We start from the raw sequence: 23,355 nt of genomic DNA on the forward strand, positions 1-23,355 counted from the left end.
GCTCCCTACCGCCAATAGGACAAGATACAAATCGTTTAGCCTGGCATTTAAGGCCTTTTCTGTCTGGTGGCATATTATGCCCCTTCCCTGGTCCCACATTCTCTCCTTGTCAGAATCCTCCTAATCCTTCAAGGATCAACACAGGTACCACCTCCTCCAGGAAGCTTTCCCTAATTCCCCTCCCCTATGCCAGGGTGAAAAATATCCTCCAACTCCTCAAATTGTCTTAGCTCTCTCCTTCAGGCCCATCATGCCTTAACTCATATTACACTTATGTGGGTATTTGTAATGCCCCCAAAGGAAATCTAAGGTCCTTTCCAATCGTGAATGTCTGTGTTCAAGAGAAGCAATGATCAATGTGGGCTAGAGAAGTTTGGGGATGGCTTCATTGGGGAGGCAGTAGGAAAATTCCTGGATCTGAAGAGGACAGGGGTTCAAATCCTACCCCTGCCTCTTAGTAGCTGTGAGTGAACCTCAGTGTTCTAATCTACAAGATGAAGGGGTTGGACTAATCAGGGCTTCTTCAAATTTTTCCACTCGAGACCCCTTCAGCACTTCTTAAACTGTGGGTCTCGACCCCATATGAGAGTTTAAGAAGGGATGGATTCAATGACCCCTGAAGTCTCTTGAAGTTCTAGATCGATGAAGCTAGCTAAATTCGTGACTTAGGATCCCCAGCAACAAAAAGATGAAGAGCTGCTTTATTTCCTGTTCCATTTCAGGACCTTATTTCATTCCACGTTCTAAATGAATTTGTCCAATCCCCTGTGATAAGGCCTTCTTCCTGGCTCACCTTCCTTTCAACATACTTTCATGCACCACGGCCAGCTCTCATTTACCCAACCTGTTAAGACAATCAATCATCCCACTGAGAAGAGGAGGCCCACTATAGCCTTTACTTCCTCTTTTCCTAGCAGGATAAAACCACTCCCTAGCCCTCAGAAAAGCTGGAATATCCAAAGACTCCAATCTTCCAAGGCCAATCTCTTCATATTAAATACAGTATCAGCCTGACAAAGTGCAAGGTCTAACACTTCACACCATATACCAAGCCAGGCCTCAAATGGAAATATGACTTAGGTCTAAAGGGTGACATCATAAACAAATTAGGGGAAAAAGGAGGGAAATTCCTGTCAGATCTATGGCTAAGAGTTCATGACCAAACAAGAGATAGGAAAATAGTCAAGGAAATGGATGCTTTCGATTAGACAAATTTTGAACAAACAAATCCAGTGGGGCTGATTTAAAGGGAAACAGTTAACTGGGGGTAGAGGCAGAGGGTGGGGGGAGTCTTTGCAACAAGTTTCTGTGGTAAAGGTCTTATATCCAAAATATAAAAGGAACATTAATCAAATTGACAAAGTTGACAAAAAAAAAAGAGGAAAAAGCAACAAATGTTGGAGGTGCTGTGGGAAAACAAGCACATTGGTGCACTGTTGGTGGACCTGTGAATTGGTCTAGCCATTATGGAAAGTAATTTGGAATGATGCCCAAAAACTCAAGATGTACATCCCTTTTGAACCAGCGAGGACAATACCCCAAAGAAATCAAAGAAAAAGGAAAAGGACCTATATGAACAAAACTATTTATAGTGGCTCTTTTTGTGATGGCAAAGAAATAGAAACTAAGGGGGTGCCTGTCATTGGGGAACATACCAATACTACTGTGCTATAAGAAATGGTAAAAAGAGACAGTTTCAGGCAAACCTGGTTAGACTTATATGAACTGAAACAGTCAAATGAGTAGTAGCAGAAGAAAAATGTATACGATAACAGTCACATTGTAAAAATGAACAATGTTGAGAGACTTAAGAAGTATGATCAATGCAATAACCAACCATTATGATTCCAGAGACTCATTCAATGATACAGTATGTTACCCAACTCTTGACCTAGAGGTAATAGATTCAAGATGCAGGATGAGGCATACATATTTTATATATGGTCAATGTGGGAATTTGTCTAGTTCAATTATGCATATTTGTTACAAGAATATTTTTTTTCCAGAGGACGGGTAGGTAGAAGGGAGAAAAAATATATGCTTGATAATTGAAAAACTTTATTTTTAAAAAACCAAAGGGTATGGTCTCTATTTGTCTGTTGTCTTTAAAAAGAGCATAAATAATAAAGTTAAAGGAATTGGAATAGTTTAGTTAAAAGAAGAGAAAGCTAAGGCACTGTCATCTTCAAGCATCTGAAGGATATTTATGAATGGAACAGGAGGAAAGGATTTAAAATAAAACAGGAGAGGCTTTGGTATTTAAAGGCCTTCACACTGACTCCAGCCTACGTTTCCATTCGGATTTCACATTCTTCCCTGTCAGACCCTCTATCCTTGAGCCAATGCCACTTCCTATGCACTACATGCTATCTCCCATCTCCCATCTCCACCCTCTTGCACAGCTGTCCCCCACTCCTGGAAGGCTCTCCCTCCTCAATCCTCCCCTTGGAATCTCCACTTCCCTTCAAGGCTCAGTCCAGTTGCTACCTCCTACACAAGGCTTTTTCTGATCCCCCAAGCTGTTAGCGCCCCCAAAAAAGTTATGATGTATTTACTTTGTATATAGTTTGTATGAATTGATCTGTGTACAAGTTGTATCCCACCAAGTAGAACTAGCATCACATGAACTCCTCGAGGGCAGGGTCTCTGCCTTTTGGTCTTTGTAACCCCAGCCCTTAGCACAGTTGTTTGTGTCTGATCAATGACATCACAATGTAATGGGTGACGTCTTAACTGGCATGTGAATTGGATTTCAGTGAGGCAGAGCTGCACAAAGGCATCAGCCTCACTCTCTTCCGGAGTCATGGAAGTCCAGTGGCAAGACAAAAGTCAAGACCACTGGTGATGACCCAGGATGTAGTGGATGATCTTGGCGTCTTCGGTGTCTGGCCAAGCGCTAAGTGCTCCACAGCACTTGCTTCAGCCACCTTCATAGCCATTGTTCTGATCTGCCCATCCTGCCAGGGGAAGTCTCCGCATGCTTGGGGTAGACAGCCCCCTCCTTAACGCAGTACCAGGACACAGTAGGCACTTAATAAAGTTTTGGGTTAAATCAAACACTGAAATGAAGGACCACAAGAAGTTGTGGAGTCTTTCTCTTACTGGATTTATTTATGAATGTATGGATAAATGAAAAATCATTTATTAAATGCTTCCTATATCAGTATGTTAAGTGCTAGGGATATAAATGGAAAAGGGAGAGAGTCCTTGCTCACAAGGAGTTTACGTCCTACTGGGAGACATCACAGATAGGAGGCTTCAGCTACCAGTCAGATGGACAGGCCCAGTGGTCCTTAGGGAACAGTAGGCAGACATATGGTAATGGAGCTTCTTTAATGTCATTTCCACTGTTAAAACAATATCCCTTCTGTTAATCATTTGGCAGGTCCAAAGACTTTGGTGGCAAGGACTTTCTTGTCCAGATCTTCAGTACCTCAGACTTGGCCCACTCACGCCTTTGAAAGATCACTACACACTGTCTGCTGTGGGTTCAGAGCTCTATTTGTTGGAGCTTCTGTACAGAGGGAAAGGCCACAGTGCTGTTGGGCTCATGGAGCCTTGTGGAAGATGTTCCCTCTGGCTGAGCTTTACTGGTCCTGTGGCCTCAGCCCATCACCTGCAGGGCAGTTCTGGAGGACAGGGCAGTCTGTGCAGGAGCTGTGGCAGAGAAGTCAGCCTGGGAAAGAGGAAGTAGATACTTAGGCTCATTTTCATCAAGGATTTGTGATTATATTGGTAGGGAAGAAGATGGCAATCATAAGATCATGGATTTAGAGCTGGGAGGGGCCTCAGATGTCATCTAGGCCAGGGGTGTCAAATTCAAATAGAGATTCCTATGGGCCACATATTGACTCAGAAAACCACATATCAACGTTATCTATGTTGCATTGTATTTTTATTTGTCAAACATTTTCCACTTATGTTTTAATCTGGGGCATAAGTTTGTTACGTTTGATCTAGGACATTCCACTCATTTTAGAGAGGAGGAGATGGAGGCCTGGAGAGGGGAAGGAATTGGGCCAAGGTCACACAGAGAGCAGGTAGTAGAGCCAGGATTCAAACCCCCATCCTCTGCCTCCAAGTTCAGTGCTCTTTCCACTGCACTACCCTGATATGCCTTCCACACTTCAACGACAATCTTTGTGAGATGACATAGCCAAATACTTTATCCCCTGGTGGGCAGCCTTTGGTGCCAACCCCCCATGCACCTAGCTAGGCCAGCCCTTAGACAGCAGACACACACCACAATCTGCCTCTGAGCTCATATTCATCAATTTCCCAGCTTCCATAGGATCTGTCAGAGTCTATCTGCCATTGGCATACCCTTTTGTAACCGAATGCCCCCCAAACCATACTGAGTGCCCCCCAAACCATGAGGTAGCATCAGAGGAGAAGAAAAGCAAAGGCCCATTTTTAAAGAAAGAATATTAGGTTTCTTGATAGTTCTGAAGCCACTGATCTAAGGGCAGACTTACACTGGTGGATACTTTTAGTGTTGGTACTGAATTCTGCTGGCACATATTTCTTTATCCATTAATATTTTAACTAAGAATTCTATTAAAGACTGTTTAAAATGAAGAGCGTGGCCGTTCATCTTAAATAAATGTATTCCTGCTATTTATCGGTGTTAATGTTACGACATGGAATCACAGAGGACCTGATGAGGTCATCAGCTCCAGTTCCTCGCCCTCAGTCCAAAGCACTGGCCAGTGCCAGAGGATGACAAAAGAAGGGATGTGTGTCAGGTAAGCCAAATGACCACCTCAACCACCAGCTCCCTCATGCCTGGCTAGAGACAGCTTCTCTATCTTCTCAGTCTCCTCTGCTGAATCTTTATCTAGGTCAAGCCAGCTAATGGTAGGCGGCCCCCAAGGCTCTGTCCTGGGCCCTCTTCTCTTCTCCCTCTATGGTATCTCACTTGGTGATCTCATCAGCTCCCAGGGATTCAATGAGCATCTCTGTACAGGTGGTTTCCAGATCTCTTCATCCAGCCCTAACCTCTCTCCTGACCTCTAACACTGTATCTTCAACCACCAATTCAACATCTCCAATTGGATGTCCCACGTTGCTGCTGTTCAGTCATTTTCAGTCATGTCTGATTCTTTGTGACCTCATTTGGGGTTTTCTTGGCAGAGATACTGGTTTGCCATTTCCTTCTCATTCTATAGATGAGGAAACTGAGGCAAAGATGGTTAAGTGACTTGCCCAGGGTCACACAGCCAGTAGGTGTCTGAGGCTGGATTTGAACTCACTAAGAGGAGTCTTCCTGACTCCAGGCCCAGCGCTCTATCCGATGTCACCTAGCTGCCCTGTGCCTGCCTAGCACAACAGTGATTAATAAAAGCTGATTGACTTGGTTTGATTCTCTAGGCCTGCTGCTTCATCTGTGAAAGGAGGAATTCTGACTAGATGGCCTCTAGCATCCCTTGCAGCTCTGGACCTTGTAGAATATTACAGGAAATATCACAGGAAAGTGTTGCCAGTCAGTGAGAGGAGCCGACTTTCAGAACCCAAACTCTGCGCCTGGTTTGGCCTCCCTGTGGTACGCTTATTGGGCAAGGTGGTACATTATCCTTTCCTGTGTTTGGATCTCATCCCCCCGCAGACTGTAAGCTCTATGACCCCAGAGGCCAGGCCTTGTCTAAACTTTGTGTAACTGGGGGTTGAAGCCTGGGCCATTTGCATAAGACTCTCCCCATCGGTGGAGAAGCTGAGGACTTGGAAATCACTTGGTACAATTGCTTAGGAGGAGAGAGACTTTCTTCTTGTTTCCTGCTTCAAAAAAGGATACACATTCCAGACCCTGGGGCAGAATCTAAAAAGAAAAAGAACAGACTTTGGAAACAGACAAGCAGGGGAAAGCCATCCTCCCAGGTGTGTGCTGGTAAATGTTTAGCAATTGGCTCTGGGAAAAGCGCACCACACCTTTAAGTCCCCATTGGCACAGCACGGTTCACACCTTAACATTTTCTCCCTCACTTTTTAAAGTCTAGACAATCAGCAAAACAATAAATCAAGCCCTGCTTTGTAGCATTTGCCAAATTCTGAAGTGTAAATGCTTGCATGGACAATTTAACGATTGGCGCTCATGAGCCAGTATGAGCTGGCACCAGCCCAACCCTACATCTCCCCCAACACGTCCAACTTCCAGAATCTGTTCCCATCCTTTGGGAATTTCTCCCCAGAGAGGATCTGTGACCACATGTGTCCTCTCTTGAAGCAAGAAGGAGGTCTCTCTTCCCAAGCAGGTATGCAACAATGAGTCCTTACCAGTGAAGACAGTCATGCAAACGATCCAGGCCTGGACGTCAGGCTACATTTGTTTATCCTCCATGACCAATATAGGGCTCTAACCACTGGAGGGTGTGTGCAGCAACAAAGTTTTGATGGATGGTTAGATGAATGAATGAATGAATGAATGAATGAATGATTCTCTTGCTGTGCTGTGACAGACTCTAAGAAGTAAGAGAGCCAGCCTCAGGTAGTAGAACAGGGCCTATGTATCAGGAGATCTGGATTTGAGCCCTGGCTCTGCAACTAACTTCAAGTGTGACCTCGGGCAAGGCAAGGTCACATTTTATGTGCCTTGGTGTCTAAAAAGAGGAAGGCTCTAGGTGGGCTCCAAAGCCCCTCTTGGCTCTTCTGTGGTTCTCAGTCACTCGACCTTTCTGTGTTCCCCCCCTCCCCCTTACCACCCATATGCAAAAGTATATTATTATTGTCATCATTCAGAGCTCATTTCTCTGGCCCTTTCTATCCACCAGCTTGCCAGAGTCTCAAAGTAACCATGGGAGGGGAGTGCTACAAGTATCAGTGTTTCCATTTTACAGAGGAAGAAACTAAGGCACAGAGAGATGACTTCACCACAGCCACACAGCTAGCAGCAGAGGCAGCATGGGAACCCAAGTCTTCTGACTCCGAGCCAACTCCATTATGTGGTCTCTCAAAATAATAGAGACTTTTTAGCACTGAAGGCTTAACCTAAGTGTACATTCTAGGCCTCCCTTATCTTATTGCCCTTCCCCACCCAAATTTCTTCAATAAAAACTGCCTAGTACATGAACTGTCTTCAGCAGTTGGGTTTCTTTCCTTCACCTCCAAGAGGGATGGCATTAGTCTAGCCATATTATAAACTTTCGATCTGTAATTGTCAATGAAACAGACTGGATTGGCCCAAAGGTCCTTCCTAGCCCTAGGAGCCTATGCCTGGCCTCAGCACTTGAAGTAAAGTCCCAAACCCAGTACTGACTTCTTTTAGGTCTAATGGAGCAAAATGCATTAAGGGGGTTGGCAAATTTACAAAGGGTGAATACAGGGAGGCCTATGGGCCTAGCCACTAGGTCTACAGTACTTTACAAACATCTCATGTGAGCCTCACAGTTACCTTTTGAGGCAGGTATTACACGCATGACAGATGAGGCTCAGAGTAAGGGTGTGACTTGCTCATGATCCCAGTGTCAGTTTATTGTCATTGAGTTCAGCACAGTCCATCCACTGTCTCCCCATGAAAACATTAGAGCCATGAATGAATGAATGATAAAGCATTTACTAAGCACGGTGCTAAATGCTGGGGACACGAACCCTAGAAGCCGATTAGTGAGAGAGACAACCCTCAAAGGGGAATGGCGGCCAGGGAGAGGTCGGAAAATTACAAGGATGACCAGCGGGGCCACTGCAGTGGATCGACACACTCCCAAGGGTCAACAGCACAGTGGTTTGATCGTGGTTCAGAGTTCAAGAGCTGGGTTTGGGCGAAGGGGGAGGGGGGCAAGTTTCTCAAAGATGAGAAGGTGGGCGGTGAGATCAACAGAGGAGATGCGAGTGAAGGGATGCATGGAGAAGCAAAGAGCTAGGACTTCCTCTAGCTTTCTGTAATACATTAAGAGACAGGAAGGCCACTTCCTCTACACTGTCCATCTAGCCAGCTATGCCCCTCCATTTTACTGCTTGTGCGCGCGCACACACACCAAGCAAGCAACCACCCTCCTTTTTCCATAACTACCACAAGCTCATCCTTTACCCAAGTCAAAAATTGTTCATACAAGGTTGCCCAAGATATTACAACATGACAAAGACATCTTTGCAACACACTCAAGAATCTTGCTGATTGAGAAACAAGTGACTAGGAGACTTCCCCTTTGCTGGCTTCCTTCTCCATCTCAGCTTCTTATCATCCTGATATGATTCCACTCTCATGGCTCCACTATGAATCATACAATCTCCCTTCCATCTGACTTAAAGCAGTTGCCCTACCCCAAGGGAGAAATATACCAGAGTACTTTCCTAAAACCCATGAGCTCAGCTAGACGTGGAGGAGGAGAGAGCAGCTGGTTAGTAGGGCCCCATGCTTAGTCCCAGCCTCTCATTAGTATTTCCTAGCCAGGTCTTTCTATGTGGTAATTTATTCTATCTCCCTCTCAAAGACACCAGACCCTCTGGTCCTATTACAGTTACCTGGGCTCCTGGATTGACCCCAGACATGTGGCACTAGAACAACTCTTTCAAATCTAGAACTACCTTTGGATATCCAAGACAGTCTCAGTCTACTGAAACCTCTACAGGCTGTAAGGGACCTTAAAAGTCATCTAGTTTAGCCTCCTACACTGTACAAAAAGTCCCTCCTAGACTTCAGAAAAACCTGGAAAGACTTACATGAACTGATGCTGGGTGAAGTGAGCAGAACCAGAAGAACATTGTACATACAGCAACATTGTGCGATGACCAACTTTGATAGACTGAACTCTTCTCAGCATGCAATGATCTAAGACAATTCCAAAAGACTCATGATGGAAAATGCTATTCACATCCAGAGAAAGAACTATGGAGTCTGAGTGCAGATCAAAGCATACTTTTTTAAAAATTTCTTCTTTCTTGTGATTTTTCCCTTTGGTTCTAAATCTTCTTTACAACTTGATGAATGTGGGAATATGTTGGTTTTTTTTAAAGTCTCTTCTACAATGACTCCAGTCATGAAGAACTCATTACTCTACCAAGTAGCCCTTTGGGGACTTTTAGAAACTTAGAAAGTTCTTCCTTACATTTAGTTGAAATCTACCCTGTAGCTTCCAAGTTCTCCCCTTTTAGTACTGTCCAGAATAAATGTACTCCCTTTCCCATGAGACATTATATTTTTATGACCCAAGAAAATATCCATATGGATGTTCCTTCCACCTGGCACAGATTGCCACCCATTCATGCCTTCTCATACTCTACAACCTCTGTCTTTGTTTCTTTTATGGGTGTGTAAATACCATCTCCAATCATGGATGTCTTCCAAGATGTCTTCTGTCACATGAAAACCCTTCACATACTCAGAGGCAGCTCATAGGAGGACTAGTCAATTCCAGAAGCCTCCTGAAAAAAACAGCCACCCTCTGACCTTTTGGCATTCCCAGCAGGGCCAGAATTATTCTGGAGTCTGCAGCAATGGAGAAGTATGTACCAGGGTAAGTAGCAAAATCTAATATTTAAGGGGAGGGGGAGGGAGGAGACCCTGAACCTCAAGTCACAATGTTCTCTGAGCAGAGACTCCCTTGTGACAGGGTTAAGAAGTAAGAGTCCCCAGAGACACATAACCAATGTTGGAGGTCACAAGGGGAACAGAGCAGGGCAGGCTAGAAAGGAGTTTGGGGGGAGGGGGGAAGGGAGAGCAATAGTCCAGTTAATAGTTTCCTATTTAAACTAATTTTGCATGCTAACTAGGGTTTCAAGCTTATGTGTTTCTACCTGCTGGAGTTCAAGAGCTGGCAATCCCCTCTAAATATCAGCACCTTGGGGCAATACTCCATTGCCCCGCCTTAGTTATGACTTTGATTCCCAGACCAGCCTGAGTATTCATTTGCATTTATTAGTCACACATGCTATATTTCCGCCAATCATTTAAGGAAGTAAAAAGAAGAACTGCATCAACATTCTATAGAGCTACACACTTATCTGCCTTAAAAAAGAAACAGGACAGAATTTCAAGTCACTGGCTACAGCAATGATTCAGTGCAAATAAAGCTGAGCTTTATATTTTCCTAGCTTGGTTGCGTCGCATCCATCAAGACTAGGTTTCTATACACATTCTTCAAGAGACCCAGGAGGAGGCACAGCTAGGTGGCACAGTGGATAGAGCACCGGCCCTGAAGTCAGGAGGACCTGAATTCAAATCCAGGCTCAGACCAAACACTTGACACTTACTAGCTGTGTGACCCTGGGCAAGTCACTTAACCCCAATTGCCTAAAAAAAAAAAAAAGGATAGGGACCAGACCTTTGGTTTCACTGGCAATGGGAACTCCTGGATAAGCAAACTCCCTCCCTCAATACAGGTAGCACCTTTCATGTAACTTACAGTCTTAGAGAGTTGCCTGGATCACTGAGGGTTTAAGTGACTTGCCCAATGTGTCAGAGCCAGAACTTGAACCTGGTGTACCTGGCTCCACGACTTGTTCTCTATCCATTACGTTATATGGTACAAGGAAAAATGGCTCTGGGATTAGGAAGACCTGGGTTCAAATCCCACCTTTGAAACTTAATGGATGAGTATTCCTGGATAAGTCATTTAATCTCTCTTAGACTTAGTTTCTTCATCTTCAATATGGATATAACAGCACCTGTGAGACTCAAATGAGAAATTAATTGTTGCACACATTTTTCAATATCATAATTAAAGCAATTTCACTGTGTTAGAGAAAGTACTGTCTCCACAGATACACCATAATAAACTTTTTGGAGGCATTTAATAATAAGGACATTTGGGAAAGTTCTCGAGGGTCCCAGAACCTGCTAAGTATAGGCCCAGCCACCTCTGATGATCCCTCAGATTCTGATCTGTTAGATTTCAGAAGAGGAGATGCCCCTGTGGGCCTCTCACCTTCCTCATCTGTCGGCTTTGTTCCCAGGAATATTATGAAAAGGCCCAGAGGATGGCTTTCAACATGCACGTCAAAGGGATGGGTATTCTTTAAAGGAGCTATGGATAGACAGTGACAAGAATTAGGCTCCGTATTGCCAAAGGGAATGGCCACAGCAATGGCATGACAGAGCCACTGATTCATGGGAGTACTTGGGCACAATTCAACCCACATTGATTAAGTGCCTGATTATTATTATCAATAATAATAATAACAATAATAATAGCTATGTGCCAGGTGATGAGTTGGGTGCTAGGAATACAAAGGCAAAGCAGATCAGCCTTTGCCCTTAGAGAGCTTACAGTCTTCTGGGAGATAGGATACAATATGTACCCAAGGAATCAAATACAAAGTAAATATGAAGAATTGCAAAGTCACTTCCAGAAGGAAGGAAGGAAACAAGCATTTATTAAGCACCTACTGTGTGCCAGGCAGTGCACTAAGTGCTTTACAAATATGACCTCTTGTGATCTTCACAACAGTCCTGGGAGGTAGGCACTATGGTTATCCCCATTTTACAGATAAGGAAACTGAGGCTTGGAGGTTAAGTAACTTGCCCAGGATCACACACCTAGTAAGTGTTGGCAGTCAAACCTAAACAGAGGTTTTCCTGACTCCAGGCCCAGTCACTCATCTCTCTATTGCACCACCTGCTGCCTCTATGACAAAGTGTTAAAAAGTGAGCTAGATGGGGCAGGGCGGACAGCCAGCTGGCCAGTTTGACTTGACCCTCTAAGAGCATACCCAATGAATTGGCTAATTTTACACATAAGTGACCATGCACTGCTATATGACCTTACTTGTAATTGTCATTTAAGACCTATACGGATTTGAGTTGCGTTATGTGGGTTGCTTTGAAACCAACACCCAGTTTTCAGTTATTTACCTTTCGGTTACTCCATTTCCCCCTTATATTACTCCCCCTTCCTAATAACCCCAAATTTGTCAATATTTATCTTCTAAAGAGGAAAAAAATCAGGACTCTGTCTAGAAAACAATGCATATATGGGCCTGATCTTGCCTTGAAGTCCCATAGCAAGGCAAATGTCCCAGAAGACCACTGCCCTGGACTCTTAGTGGCCACAAACCAAACTGGCTCTGACCCAGGTCAAGAAGGGGAAGGCCAGAGAGCTCGGATTCCCTCCAAAGAGCCTGAGGACTGTGTTGTCCTCGGTATCTAAGACTCCTGGGAGGTCAGTTTGTCTGTAAGCCCAATCCAAAGGTCTGGATCCACCATAAGCCAAGCCAGCGACTTTCTAACACTGCTGATCCTTGGGCCTGTCTACAGATTGGGGAGAACCTTGGGCTGAATTGCCAAGAACTGGTACAGATCTAAGGGTGGAGGTGCCCTGTGGGGAGCTGGGGTAGGGGAAAGCACTTGGATTCCCAGTCAGACTCAGGTTACCGTTTGTAACCTAGTTTACTGCATATCCTTGGGCAAATGCCTCAGTTTCTCCGTCTATCAAATGAGGGGTAAGACTAGATGACCTCCGAGGTTCCTTCCAGCTCTAGATCTAGGCTCTTATGGTCCTACTGTGTGTTCAGTGCAAAGTGAGGCTCTGAAGAAGACACCAAGGAGGATAAGGGAGGCTTAGTGGTACAGAAGAAATCATACAGGTTCTGGACTCAGAGGCCCTAGGTTCAAATCTTGCCCTGATGCTTATTACTTATACAAGCTTGGTCAAGTCACTTAACTTACCTAGGCCTCAGTTTCCTTGCCTGTAAAATGAGGGGGTTGGACTCAAGGGCCTCCTGGAATTCCTTTCCAGCTCTAACTCTGTGATCTTATGTGTGACCTTGGGCAAATCATTTCATGTTCCTGGGTCTTTCAGCCCCTTATCTCGAAAATGAATAGTTTACACTAGTCCAGCAGTATTAAACACCCATATAAACAGAAGTCCCTAATCTATACATAAGGATCCTTGCAGGTCCCATGTTGACTTAGTTTTCAAATGTGATCATTCTCCGTGTTTTGCTGTGTGATTTATGTCAAGTGCTTCCCAATGACGTTTTAATGTGGTTGAGGCTGTAGTTGGGAGTGTCTGAGCCCTCTGAACTGGATGGCTTCGGTGGCCCTTTACAGCTCTAGAGCTGGAGGGAGGGCCCATTCTGCTCAGTGGAGGTGGGAGAGGGGAGTGACAACTGCTCCAAGGCAGGCCCCACCGGGCCAGATCCTAGCCTGGTCTGCTCCCTTTTCCCTACCTTCCTTGCCAAGGCACCTGGCTAGGCTCCTTCTCAGTCAGTCACAAACCATCTGTCCTATTTGGAGGCACCAACCTGATAGCTTGCCCTGCTCCCAGCCTCTGCAAAAGCATATGGGGCTTCTTACTGATTATGGGTTGTGATGGAAAGGGAACCATGCAGACCAGGCAAAGAGACGGAATCATCTGGGACAAAGCATGGTGTCCCTGGTCCAAAAGCCAGAGACATATTCATGTCATTCAATTCCTAAAGTCTGAAGAAGTGACCCATCACAACTAGAAATGGCACTCCTTTCAGTAGCATATTGCCTATTCCACTTGCAGCATGACTCAGTACCTGGCACAGAGTGCTTGGCTTGGAGGCCTGTGTGACCCGAGGCAAATTGTTTCTCTTCTCCAAACCTCAGTTTCCTCATCTGTAAATGGGGATAGGAATAGCACCTACCTCACAAAGTTGATGCCAGACTAAATGAAATCATAAACATAAAGGGAGAGGGAAATCTCAGCCTTTCAGGGCTCAATTCAAGGTGATCTCCCCCAGACTTGTCCTGCTGCCCCCTCCCCATTCCCCGCTGTTAATGTTTCTCACCCCACACTCAGAAGTTACTTTGGATACATTTTATATAGTTTCTCTGCCTACATGCCGTCCCCCCTCTCACTCCTCCCAATGGAAGCACCCTGAGGACAGGCATCAGTTTTTCATTTTTTGTTTTGTTTTGTCTTTCTATCCCCAGCACTTAGCATAGTGCCCAGAACAGAAGAGGTGCTTAAGAAATGTTTATTTTAGTGCAAGTCTCATTTCTACTATTATTAAGAAAGAACAAAGGAACAATTAGATGGGTTTGGCATCAGAGGGTAACCTAAATAACATTTTTTAATTAGGGAGTAAGTTAAAAGTGGCAATATCTTGTTCAAATCCTTGCATGCTCCACGTTGTCAGGACAATCACTTGTTTTGACAAGTTTAATGTTAGTCTAAATATTAAGTGTCAGAAAAAAAATTCTCCGCACCAGTGATACTGGCTGATTAGTCTTTATTTACATCAACAAAGTTGATATATTTGAAGCATTAATTAGTTTTACCGTTGTGGTGACCTTTCCATTAAAAACAAACTTTAAAAAGAAATAGAAAAACAAACATTTGCTTGTCAGTATTTTCAATTCACTCAGTCAGTTTTTCCAAAATCTTGACCCTTGGGACTCTTCTAGGAGCGTCCAAAGTGTCCAAGTCTCCCAACAGTTGGATGAGAAGGACAAAGGCCCCGGGTTCAAATCTCAGATCTGCTAAGTGTTAGCTGTGTGCCCTTGGGCAAGTCAATTACTTTCTCCGGACCTCAGTTTCTTCATCCATAAGAGGAGGGGAATGAAAGATACTCTGTAAGGCTCATTCCAAGTTTAGGTTCAAGGATCTGAGGAACTGAGCCAGCCAAGTCGTCTGCCAGTGCTTCACTAAGGGCAAGAAGGTGTAACCCTGGGCTCTCCAGGGTTATGCTGGCAAAGTGTAAGTGTGGCCAAGTCCCATCTGGCTGGAAGGACCTGGAGGACAAGCTGGCGAGGAACCCTGTGGGTTATCTGCGGGCCTCGAATTCACCAAGTTCCTAGAGTCACAATCACAAGCCAATGTTTCAACCACGGTGGCTCTCTCAGAGCCTGTCCTAAATCAAGAGATGGGTGGAGCCCTGCTTCAGTGGACAGGTGCCTGCTGGTGAAGCTGCTAGTCTGTGAAGGACTGCTCCCCTCAGTGGCCCACTCTCAAGGGTAAATGGCGTCCTTCACTGCAGGACTGCTAAGGGGGTGTGCTGACCCTGGCTCAGCCTCTGAGCTGCCTGGGCTCCCCTGACTGTAGTGACAAACAAAACTGCCAAAGTAAAGGCAGAGGCAAGGGAGAAGTCAGGGAGTAAATGAAGCAGACATCCCTTTGAAGCAAAACGCAACTGAGCACGTCAATGGTACCTCTGTCACAAAACACAGGAGTTCACCATTTGAAGGAGGTTTCAGAACCTACTGTAGCGGACAGACCATCCAGCAGTCTTGTAGTCAGAAGACCTGGCACTGAGTCCTGGCTCTGCTAGTTCCATGAAAAGTTACCTCAGGAAAGTCACTTAAACTCTCTTAGGTCTCAGTTTCCTCATGTGAAAAATGAAACTAATGGGTACTTGCTCTCCACACCCAGGACCAGAGACTAAGAGCTTGAAGGGACCTTCAAGGCTATCAAGTCCAAACTTTGATTTTACAGATGAGGAAACTGAGGCCCAAAGAGGGAAGACGACATCCCAGAATTCCAGCCTCCCAGGATCTCAGAGTTGGAAGGGTTTTCAGTGACCATCCAATCCAATCCATACCTAAAAAGGACTCCTCTCTGCAACAAGAGGCCTTGAGTCTCTGCCATATGAGAATCAGTTAAAGGAAACAGGAAGGTTTAGTTTGGAGAAGAGACTGGGAGGGGGGGAGGAGGGGACAAATGATTACTATTTTCAAGTATTCAAAGGACTGTTATTAGGAAAAGAGATCTGATTTGTTCCATTTGGCCCCAGAGGGCAAAACCAGACATATCAGGCACAAGTTAGAAAGGGGCAAGTCCAGGTCTGATGGAATGAAAGGCTTCCAGAAGTACACTGGGTGGCCTCAGGAGGTAGGGGGCTCCTCCCTTCCTGGTGGGCTACACCAAGAAGCTAGATGGTCCTTTGTTGGGTGTGGTATAGTAAGGATTTTTTTTTTTTGCTTCTGGGTTGATCTACATGCTTCAAAGGTCTTTTCCAGCTGAACAATTCTGCAATTTCGTGTTCCTGTCATAATGGCAGTAGGCAATGGTAGGGCTTCGATTTCAAAGTGGGTCCAAAATGGCTGAATTCAGCACCTTCCCACTGCACCAGGGTCGATGTGAGAAAAGCACTTGTCAACTTTGAGCTCTCGAGAAATGTCTCCCCACATGCAACAATACCTCCTCCCCCTCCCTGAACTGAAAAGGCTACTGGGGCAGTCAGTCTTCTGCCCCAGCAGCAGCCCAAAGGGTACAGCCTACACCTTTGGCAACTTCTCCCACTTTGTCTGACTGGAGATCTGCAGGTTGGGAGTGCTGAGCTCCAAGCTGTTTCCTTTGGAAGCATAGTACAGGCTGCGCAAGGCCATAGACTGTAAGAGGGCCTCTCGAGCTTGGGACACCTCAATGTTTTGTTCTTGTGAGATCTGAAGGCTGATGTGATTCAAGTTGTTCAGCAGTAGATTGGAAGCCACGAGACTGGTCACAGAGCGGCATCGGGTCAAGTTCTCTTCAAAAACCTGCTTATAGAGTTCATCTACCTTTTTTTCCACATAGCTGTTAAGCACTGAATTGGACAGGGGCCGCTTGTGTAAGAGGATGCTTCTTTCTCGAACCTCATCCCCAGGCAGGAACTTGTATGCCACAGGGGGCAGCCTGCTGGGGATGGAAGAATGGCCCAGTGGGATGTCCTCTGAGAGAAGCAGCGGCCCAGTGAAAGCCTCATCATAGATATGGTCCATGAAACAACCAGAATCATAAGCGTGCCCCACGCGATTCCCCCCAATATGGAGGTCAGGATAATTCTGGCAGATGCTGGTGCAGGACCATGAGCGATACAGATCCAGCTCATTTTCTTCTGGTGGGGCTCTTTGGGGGATCTGCAAAGCTGCAGATGCATTACCCTGGAGGACTGCCCCCTGCTGGCCCTGCAGCACCACCCCATCTGCCAATTTCTGCAGACACGCATCCTTACTGTGCTCTGGGCAGCTTGCAGGCCGACCTTTGGCCGGCCTTTTCACTTCAGTGGAGGGAGGCTTAACATCTTCGCTCTCCAAAAGCTGGTTTGTCCAAGTCTCCTTTTTCTCTTTGGGGTTCTGCTTACACACGTGTGCTTTGTAGGGCTTAGTGTATTCTTGGTACAGGATACCAGGTAGGAAAGCTTCTGCTAGCATTTTGTCAGACAAGCCTGCTAACCAGCAGAGTGCAGTATGACCCTACAAATGAAGGGTGCAGATCAGGCATATGGAGCAAATGGGCAGGGAAGGAATCGAGCAAAAGACCTTTGGTCTGCAGATTCGATTTGATCGGGCACCCGTTTTCTTATCGATAAATTACACACACACATACACACATACATACACACACTCATACACACACACATACTCATACATATACACACACACACGCACACTTGCATACAGGCACACACACACATACACACATACACATATACACACACAGAGAAGCACACATACATTCACACACATGCACACACCCACGCACATGTACACCTACATGTACCTATGCACACAAAAAGAAACACACATACATACTCACACATATGTACACACACATACACTTATACACACTCACATACACAAATAAACACAGAAACACATACACACATATGCACACACATGCACATATACACATGCATACTTGCACACAGGCACACATGTACACATATACACAGAGAAACACGCAGTATACATACACAAGTACTCACATACACATACACACACGCACACATGTGTGTGCACACACATATACACACACACACACTGCTGGCCATTTCTGGACTATCTTCTGACCAAGCTGCCCCCACTCCAGCCATCATTCTCACCTCGCCCCACCCCATAACCTTGGAATCTGCCCTCTCACTGCCTGGCTCTGAAAGGCAAGCTTGTCTCGTCCCTTCCCTTGCCCAGGCCTCCACTGACTTGCCCTTCATCTCCATACCACCCCCTACCCCTTTTCAGCTCCCTTTGACATGATATCTTCCCCCATTAGAACAGAAGCAGGGACTGGCTTGCTTGTTTATATTTGTACTCGCTGGACTTAGCACAGTGCCTGGCACATAGCGTGCACTTAATAAATGCTCATCTATCTATTACTCTATGTCCTTTATAAAACTTGCACAAAAACATCCATTGAAAATGGGTGAGAGCCAACATTTCTTAATTTACTAATAAACCACTAATCTATTAAGTGTCTCCCGTGTGGGCCAGGTGCTGGTAATGTAAGCACTAAGAAGCTTCCATTCTAATGGGGTAGACAGCAAGTACAGATAAAGATACATCTGGGACAAATGTAAAGCAAACAGACATAAAAAGGAGTGGACCAAGAGGCCCCTAGGAAGGCGGTTGGAGCAGTTTTGTGAGAGCAGGAAAGACTCTGTGCAGAAGGGGGTGCTTGAGCTCCATCTTAAAGAAAGAGAAGGCCTCTAAGGGGAAGGTGAGGAGAGAACATATCCAGGGATGGGGGATGGGCAGGGGGCCGCCTTGGAGAAGGGAAATGAACCGAGAGAATGCCATTTGGGTCTGGGATGGCAGAGTGCAGGAGAGGGAGTAACGCAGGAACACTGGAAAGATAGCTTGGTGCCAGGTTGGAGAGGGATTTAGAAGCTAAACAGAGGAGTTTGGTTGGGGACCCACTAGAGTTGGTTCAGTACGGCAGTTGCATGCTTAGATCTGTACTTTGGGAAGATTGCTTTGCATCAGCGTAGAGAATGGACTGGAGTGGGGAGAGGCTGGAGGCAGGGAGACCAAGCAAGATGCTGCTGCAGTAATCTTGGGGAGAGGAGATGAGGTAGCTGTGGAAGCAGAGAGAAGGGCTCAGATGGGAGAGATCTGGCAACTGATTGGACATGAAGATCGAGGGAGAGGGAGGAGCTGGGAATGACATCAAGGCTGTGGACCTGGGTGAGTGGGTGGACTGTAGTGTCTGGCAGAAATAGGGAGCCAGGAACAGTTTAAGGGGAAAACATGATGGGTTCAGTTTTAGATATAGTGAGTGGAACTAAAGCTTAGGGGAAAGACTGGAAGTCATCCATATAGACATTGACAGTTAAAGCCATGGGGTCTGATGAGGTCACCAAGAGAGGACAGAAGGAGAAGGGAAGAGAGACTATGACAGAACTTGGTAGAATGGCCACATCAGGGGCCAGGATTGTGGATGCTGAGTCAACAAAAGAGGCTGGGAACAAGTAGTGAGACAGATGGGAGGTAAGCCAGGAGAGAACAGCATCAGGAAACCCCAGAGAGGAGAACAACCAGGAGAAGGTGGTCCACAATGCCACATTTTAAGGATGGGTCACTCTGGATGAAGACTGAGGAAAGACCATGAGGTTGGATCATTGAGAGATTGTACCTTCAGTTGAGTGATGAGGTTAAAAGGCTGGGGAGCTGGACAGGAGAGGAGGTGGAGGCAGGCAGACAATGTTTAAAAGAAGAATGGCTAATGACAGGAGGAAAGATATAGGGGATTGTTGAGGGAATGAAAGGGTCTAGTGAAGGGGTTTTTAAGGATGGGAGAGTCATGTCTGAAGGCAGCAGGGAAACAATCAGTTGATAGGGAGAGATTGACAGAAAGGGGGGTGGTGACTGAAGGGAGATGTAGAGGAGGTGGCCTTGGCCATCTCTCTTTGTGAAAAACTGGGGGAAATGAGGAGAGAATGAAAGATGACAGAGAATGAGACAAGAGGGAGTTCCTTTTTTTTTTTTCAGTAAAATAAGAGTCAAGGTCCTCAGCTGAGAAAGAGAGGGAGGAAGAGGTGTGAGGGGCTTCAAGAGTGAAGAACAGATTTGGAATAGCTTCTGCAGGAGTGAGATAGGGAATCAATTAGGGATGAATAAAAGAACTGCCCTGCTTCAGTGAGAGCCCAGCTTTGGTTGGAAAGTCAGCATGGTTGTGAGATTTCCTCGAGCTTTGTGCGGCATCTCCTGAGTAGGAATGAAGGAGGCAGACGGTGATGAAGAGTTAACAGGGAGTCACTGGGATTTACTGGGTAGGGGAGTGACTGGAAGAAAGATGGCACCCTCAAAATAGGAGCGTTTGGAAGAGGTACCATTGGTGGGAAAGGCCATGGGATGTTTGCTGATGAAGATCACACCCCAGTGATGCCATCTCAGCCTGTGTGACTCACTTCACTCCCTCCCAAAACCAAAAGGGGGAGGGAGGGCCGTTACTCATTCAGTGGTGCTCAGGACACCTAGCCAAGCCCTGAGGTGATTTGGGAGCCAAGGGGTAGAAACACTGAGGGACAAGGTGGAGAGGGGTGGGATTTTGCCTGGATCTAGTGAGGTTAAAGACAATCGTAAGGGGCCAGTCCTACCTGGGCAGCCCTGGTGGGCCAGGGTGGGAGGGGATAGAGTGGAGTAGCCTTGAGTGAGAGTGAGAGAAGGGAGTGGTGTTGGAAACAAAGCCAGGATTGTCACTGATGCCATACCACGTCTGCTACTTTGGAGGACCTGGCTACAGACAAGTGGTTTTAGGGAAGCAATGTTTTATAGACAAATGGACGCTGGCTTAGGACTGAGAAGGTTCAGACCCTCCATGCACTGTCCCACTTGCCCCTTCCTAGTCAATCTCCCATCACTACACTTTTGCACTGGCTGTCCCCCTTGCCTGGAATGCACTCCTTTGCCTCACTGCCACTCTCTTCAAATCCCTGGCTTCCTTCTAAGGCTCAGCTCAAGTCAGGTCCTGTAAACAAGGTCCTTCCTTTTAAAGCCTTTCACACCCTAGTCCTAACCTGCTTTTCCAGACTTATTATACATTATTACCTTGCATGGTGCCCTCTTGTTCCTCACACACAACATCCCCATCTCCCACCTCCATGCTTTTGTGGGGCCTTTCCATCATGCTTAGAACACACTCCTCCCTCCTCACCTCCACTTCAGAGAACCCTCAATTCAGGTGCCTCCTCCTACATCACCTAACCACATCAGCGGCCAGTGCCTCTCCCTCTCCCTGCCATTACCTTGTCTTTAATTTATCTGTAGCCTGTATTTACTTCTATGTGCACAATGTCTACACCATAGATCAAAATTACAATGAGCCCCTAGAAGGGAGGGACTGTTTCATGCCTGTCACACAGCAGATACTTTTTTAAAATAAATGCTTGTTGAATGAATGGATAAAATAAAAATTCAATTAAAATATAAAGCTATATAATAATTAAAATAATCTACATCACTTATAAATGTTCTCACACATATAAATGTTCTCAGCACAGTACTAGAACCTAGGTGTCCTAGTACAGGAAGTTCCTACCACACTATAGGGACTGGATCTATGCTTTTATTGGTATAAGGAACTCCCTCCCTCATAAAAGAGGCACTGGTGCCCCGGCCCTATTGCCCGGGACTGTCTCTTGTCAGCTTAGCCTAGAGAGCTGCTTAGAGATCTGAGAGCTTAAGTGATCTGCCCAGGGTCACACAGCCAGCATGGGTCAGAGGCAGGACCAGAACCCCTTCTTCACAGCCAGCTCTCTCTCCACACTGCCTGGGCAATGTACCACCCTACAAAGCCAACTTAGTTTCCAGGGAAGTGGGGGCCAAATATGCCACCAATTACTAAATTTTTTGAGTCCTAGGCTATTGGCAAGTAAGGCTAGCTCAGAGTGGGGCATGTCACTGTCCCTAACCCTAGGGAGCTACTACCCTGGGAGCTTTCCCATATTCAAAGCCTGCAGGAGGGCATTTCACACAGAACATACCTGGCCCTCCCTCTCCGTTGCAGTCCTAGGCTGTGATCTCTAAGCGTTCCAGGGCAAACTCCTTGGGGACAAGGTTCGAGGGCCTGAGGCTTACCTTGCTCCGAGGTACCAGCAGTGCAGCACATGCAGCCACTCAGGACTGGCTGCCTTTTCTTGGTTCCTGCCAGAGATAGTACTGACCACAGAGCACTCCTTCCCCTTTGGTGGCCAACCCAGTGGGAGAACTGCGTGGGCTGGTCACAAGGGCAGTAATGACAGGGCATCGAAAGAGGATGTGGGAATGTGCACCCCGAGGGCCCAAGGCCAGGGTTTTCCCGGGAAGGGGGGAGATGACCCCTCCCCCACTTCCGCCCCAGGATCTCACTTCTGTCCTCAGGCAGCCTAGGCGCCTGAGGGTGTCCACGGACACCCTCCCCGACGGAACCCTCCGGGCCACTGACTGCTGGCATCCCCGTGGGTACGGCCCTTTCATCATCCTTCTGATTCCTCACACCAGTCTGGGGGGGTGGGGGTGGGGGGTGTTGTGCATATGGGATAGCGAGGGGTAGAACAGGCAGGGCCCCAAGTCGGCCCTGGGCTTTTGACAAGGAAGGAAACTGAGGCTCAGAAAGCTAGGGGACTTGCCCAAGATGCTTACGGCCAGTGAGCGCCACGGAGGCGGGGGGGGGGGGGGGGGGGGGAAGGCACACCCAGCGCGGGGAGGGAGAGGGGAGATAGAAGGGGCGTGGACCGTCGTTCTCTTCAACTTTGCCTACAACTCACTGGTTCCCAGGACCTGCCCGAGCTACCCGGAACACTGCGGGGGTGAAGGGGGGGGGGTGGAGTAGGGAATGGGTTTGCGCATGCGTAAGTAGCGGAGCGGGAGGGGGCGGAGTTAAGGAGGAGGGACGTGGGTAGCGACCATCCCATCCTCGTCTGGCCGGCTAGGCCCGGCCCAACCTCGGCTAAACTGCTGCTCAAATGGCCAGCTTTGTACCTATAACCCCGCCCTGCCTCCTGCTCTCAACTTCCTTCTCCATTGCACTCCTTTTAACTAGGAAGAGAGCATGACTAGGCTTCAGAGGACCTGGATTCGAATCCTGCCTGCCATCTTTGTGACCTTGGGCAAGTCACTCAACCCCTCTGGGCCTCAGTAAAATGAGGAGGGAGGAGGTGGACTAGATGAGCCCTGAAGACCCTTCCAGGTCTAAATCTAATAAGGATCTTGGATCAACCTTGAAGTTGCCACCTTGCAGAGAGAAAGGGGTGGGGGTGGGGGAATCCAGTCCAACCCTCAGGTAGTACCAAGGAGTAGACTGAGGTCCCTGTAAGGGACATCGACTTGGCCAAGGTCTCACTGCTAGCAAGCAGCAGGGTTGGGAGTCGAACCCCAGGTCCGCCGATGCTCCGGGTTCGGTGACCGGGCTCATTCCCATTCGCCAATACATTTCACTGTTTATGAAGCCTGCAGTCACATTAAACGCGCTAAAGTGACCAAACCGTTCGTGTTCTCTAACGCCAGGCTTGGCCACTTGATTGCCTGGTGCCTGGGACTGATAGATGGCCAGGTCTGAAAATGGGAGAGGAGAGGGGGAGGGGATAGGAGAATAAGGAGGGGAAAGAGTAAAGAAGAGGACGGGAGACAGAGAGAAAAGAGGTGAGGAGGGAGAAGAGGGGGACGAGGAAGAGGAAGGGAGGGAGGAGAAAAGAGGGAGGAGCAGGGTTGCACAGCCCACTGCTTCAGATTATTAACCGAGCAAACGCCAGCCCTCTGTCATCCAGAGATACAGAGAATTGAAA

General features: G+C 46.8%; 1 protein-coding gene across 2 annotated transcripts; it reads right to left on the reverse strand.

The window, feature by feature from the left end:
• Positions 1 to 14,113: 14,113 nt before the first annotated feature.
• LOC110193048 (TLR adapter interacting with SLC15A4 on the lysosome-like) lies at positions 14,114 to 22,204 on the reverse strand. 2 transcript variants are annotated; one of them, XM_020964599.2, is made up of 2 exons: positions 21,671 to 22,204; positions 14,114 to 17,071 (listed from the first exon to the last, which is right to left on the reverse strand). In XM_020964599.2, the coding sequence occupies exon 2, from the start codon at positions 17,027 to 17,029 to the stop codon at positions 16,115 to 16,117; it is 915 nt and encodes a 304-aa protein (XP_020820258.1). In that variant the 5' UTR covers positions 17,030 to 17,071; positions 21,671 to 22,204; the 3' UTR covers positions 14,114 to 16,114. The 2 variants fall into 2 exon arrangements, with proteins under 2 accessions (XP_020820258.1, XP_020820259.1); XM_020964600.2 differs by lacking the exon at positions 21,671 to 22,204 and adding an exon at positions 21,577 to 21,664.
• Between the last annotated feature and the right edge of the window lie 1,151 nt (positions 22,205 to 23,355).

This window comes from Phascolarctos cinereus, unplaced genomic scaffold (genome assembly GCF_003287225.1).
Source record: "Phascolarctos cinereus isolate Bilbo 61053 unplaced genomic scaffold, phaCin_HiC Scaffold_8;HRSCAF=390, whole genome shotgun sequence".
NCBI lineage: Eukaryota > Metazoa > Chordata > Mammalia > Diprotodontia > Phascolarctidae > Phascolarctos > Phascolarctos cinereus.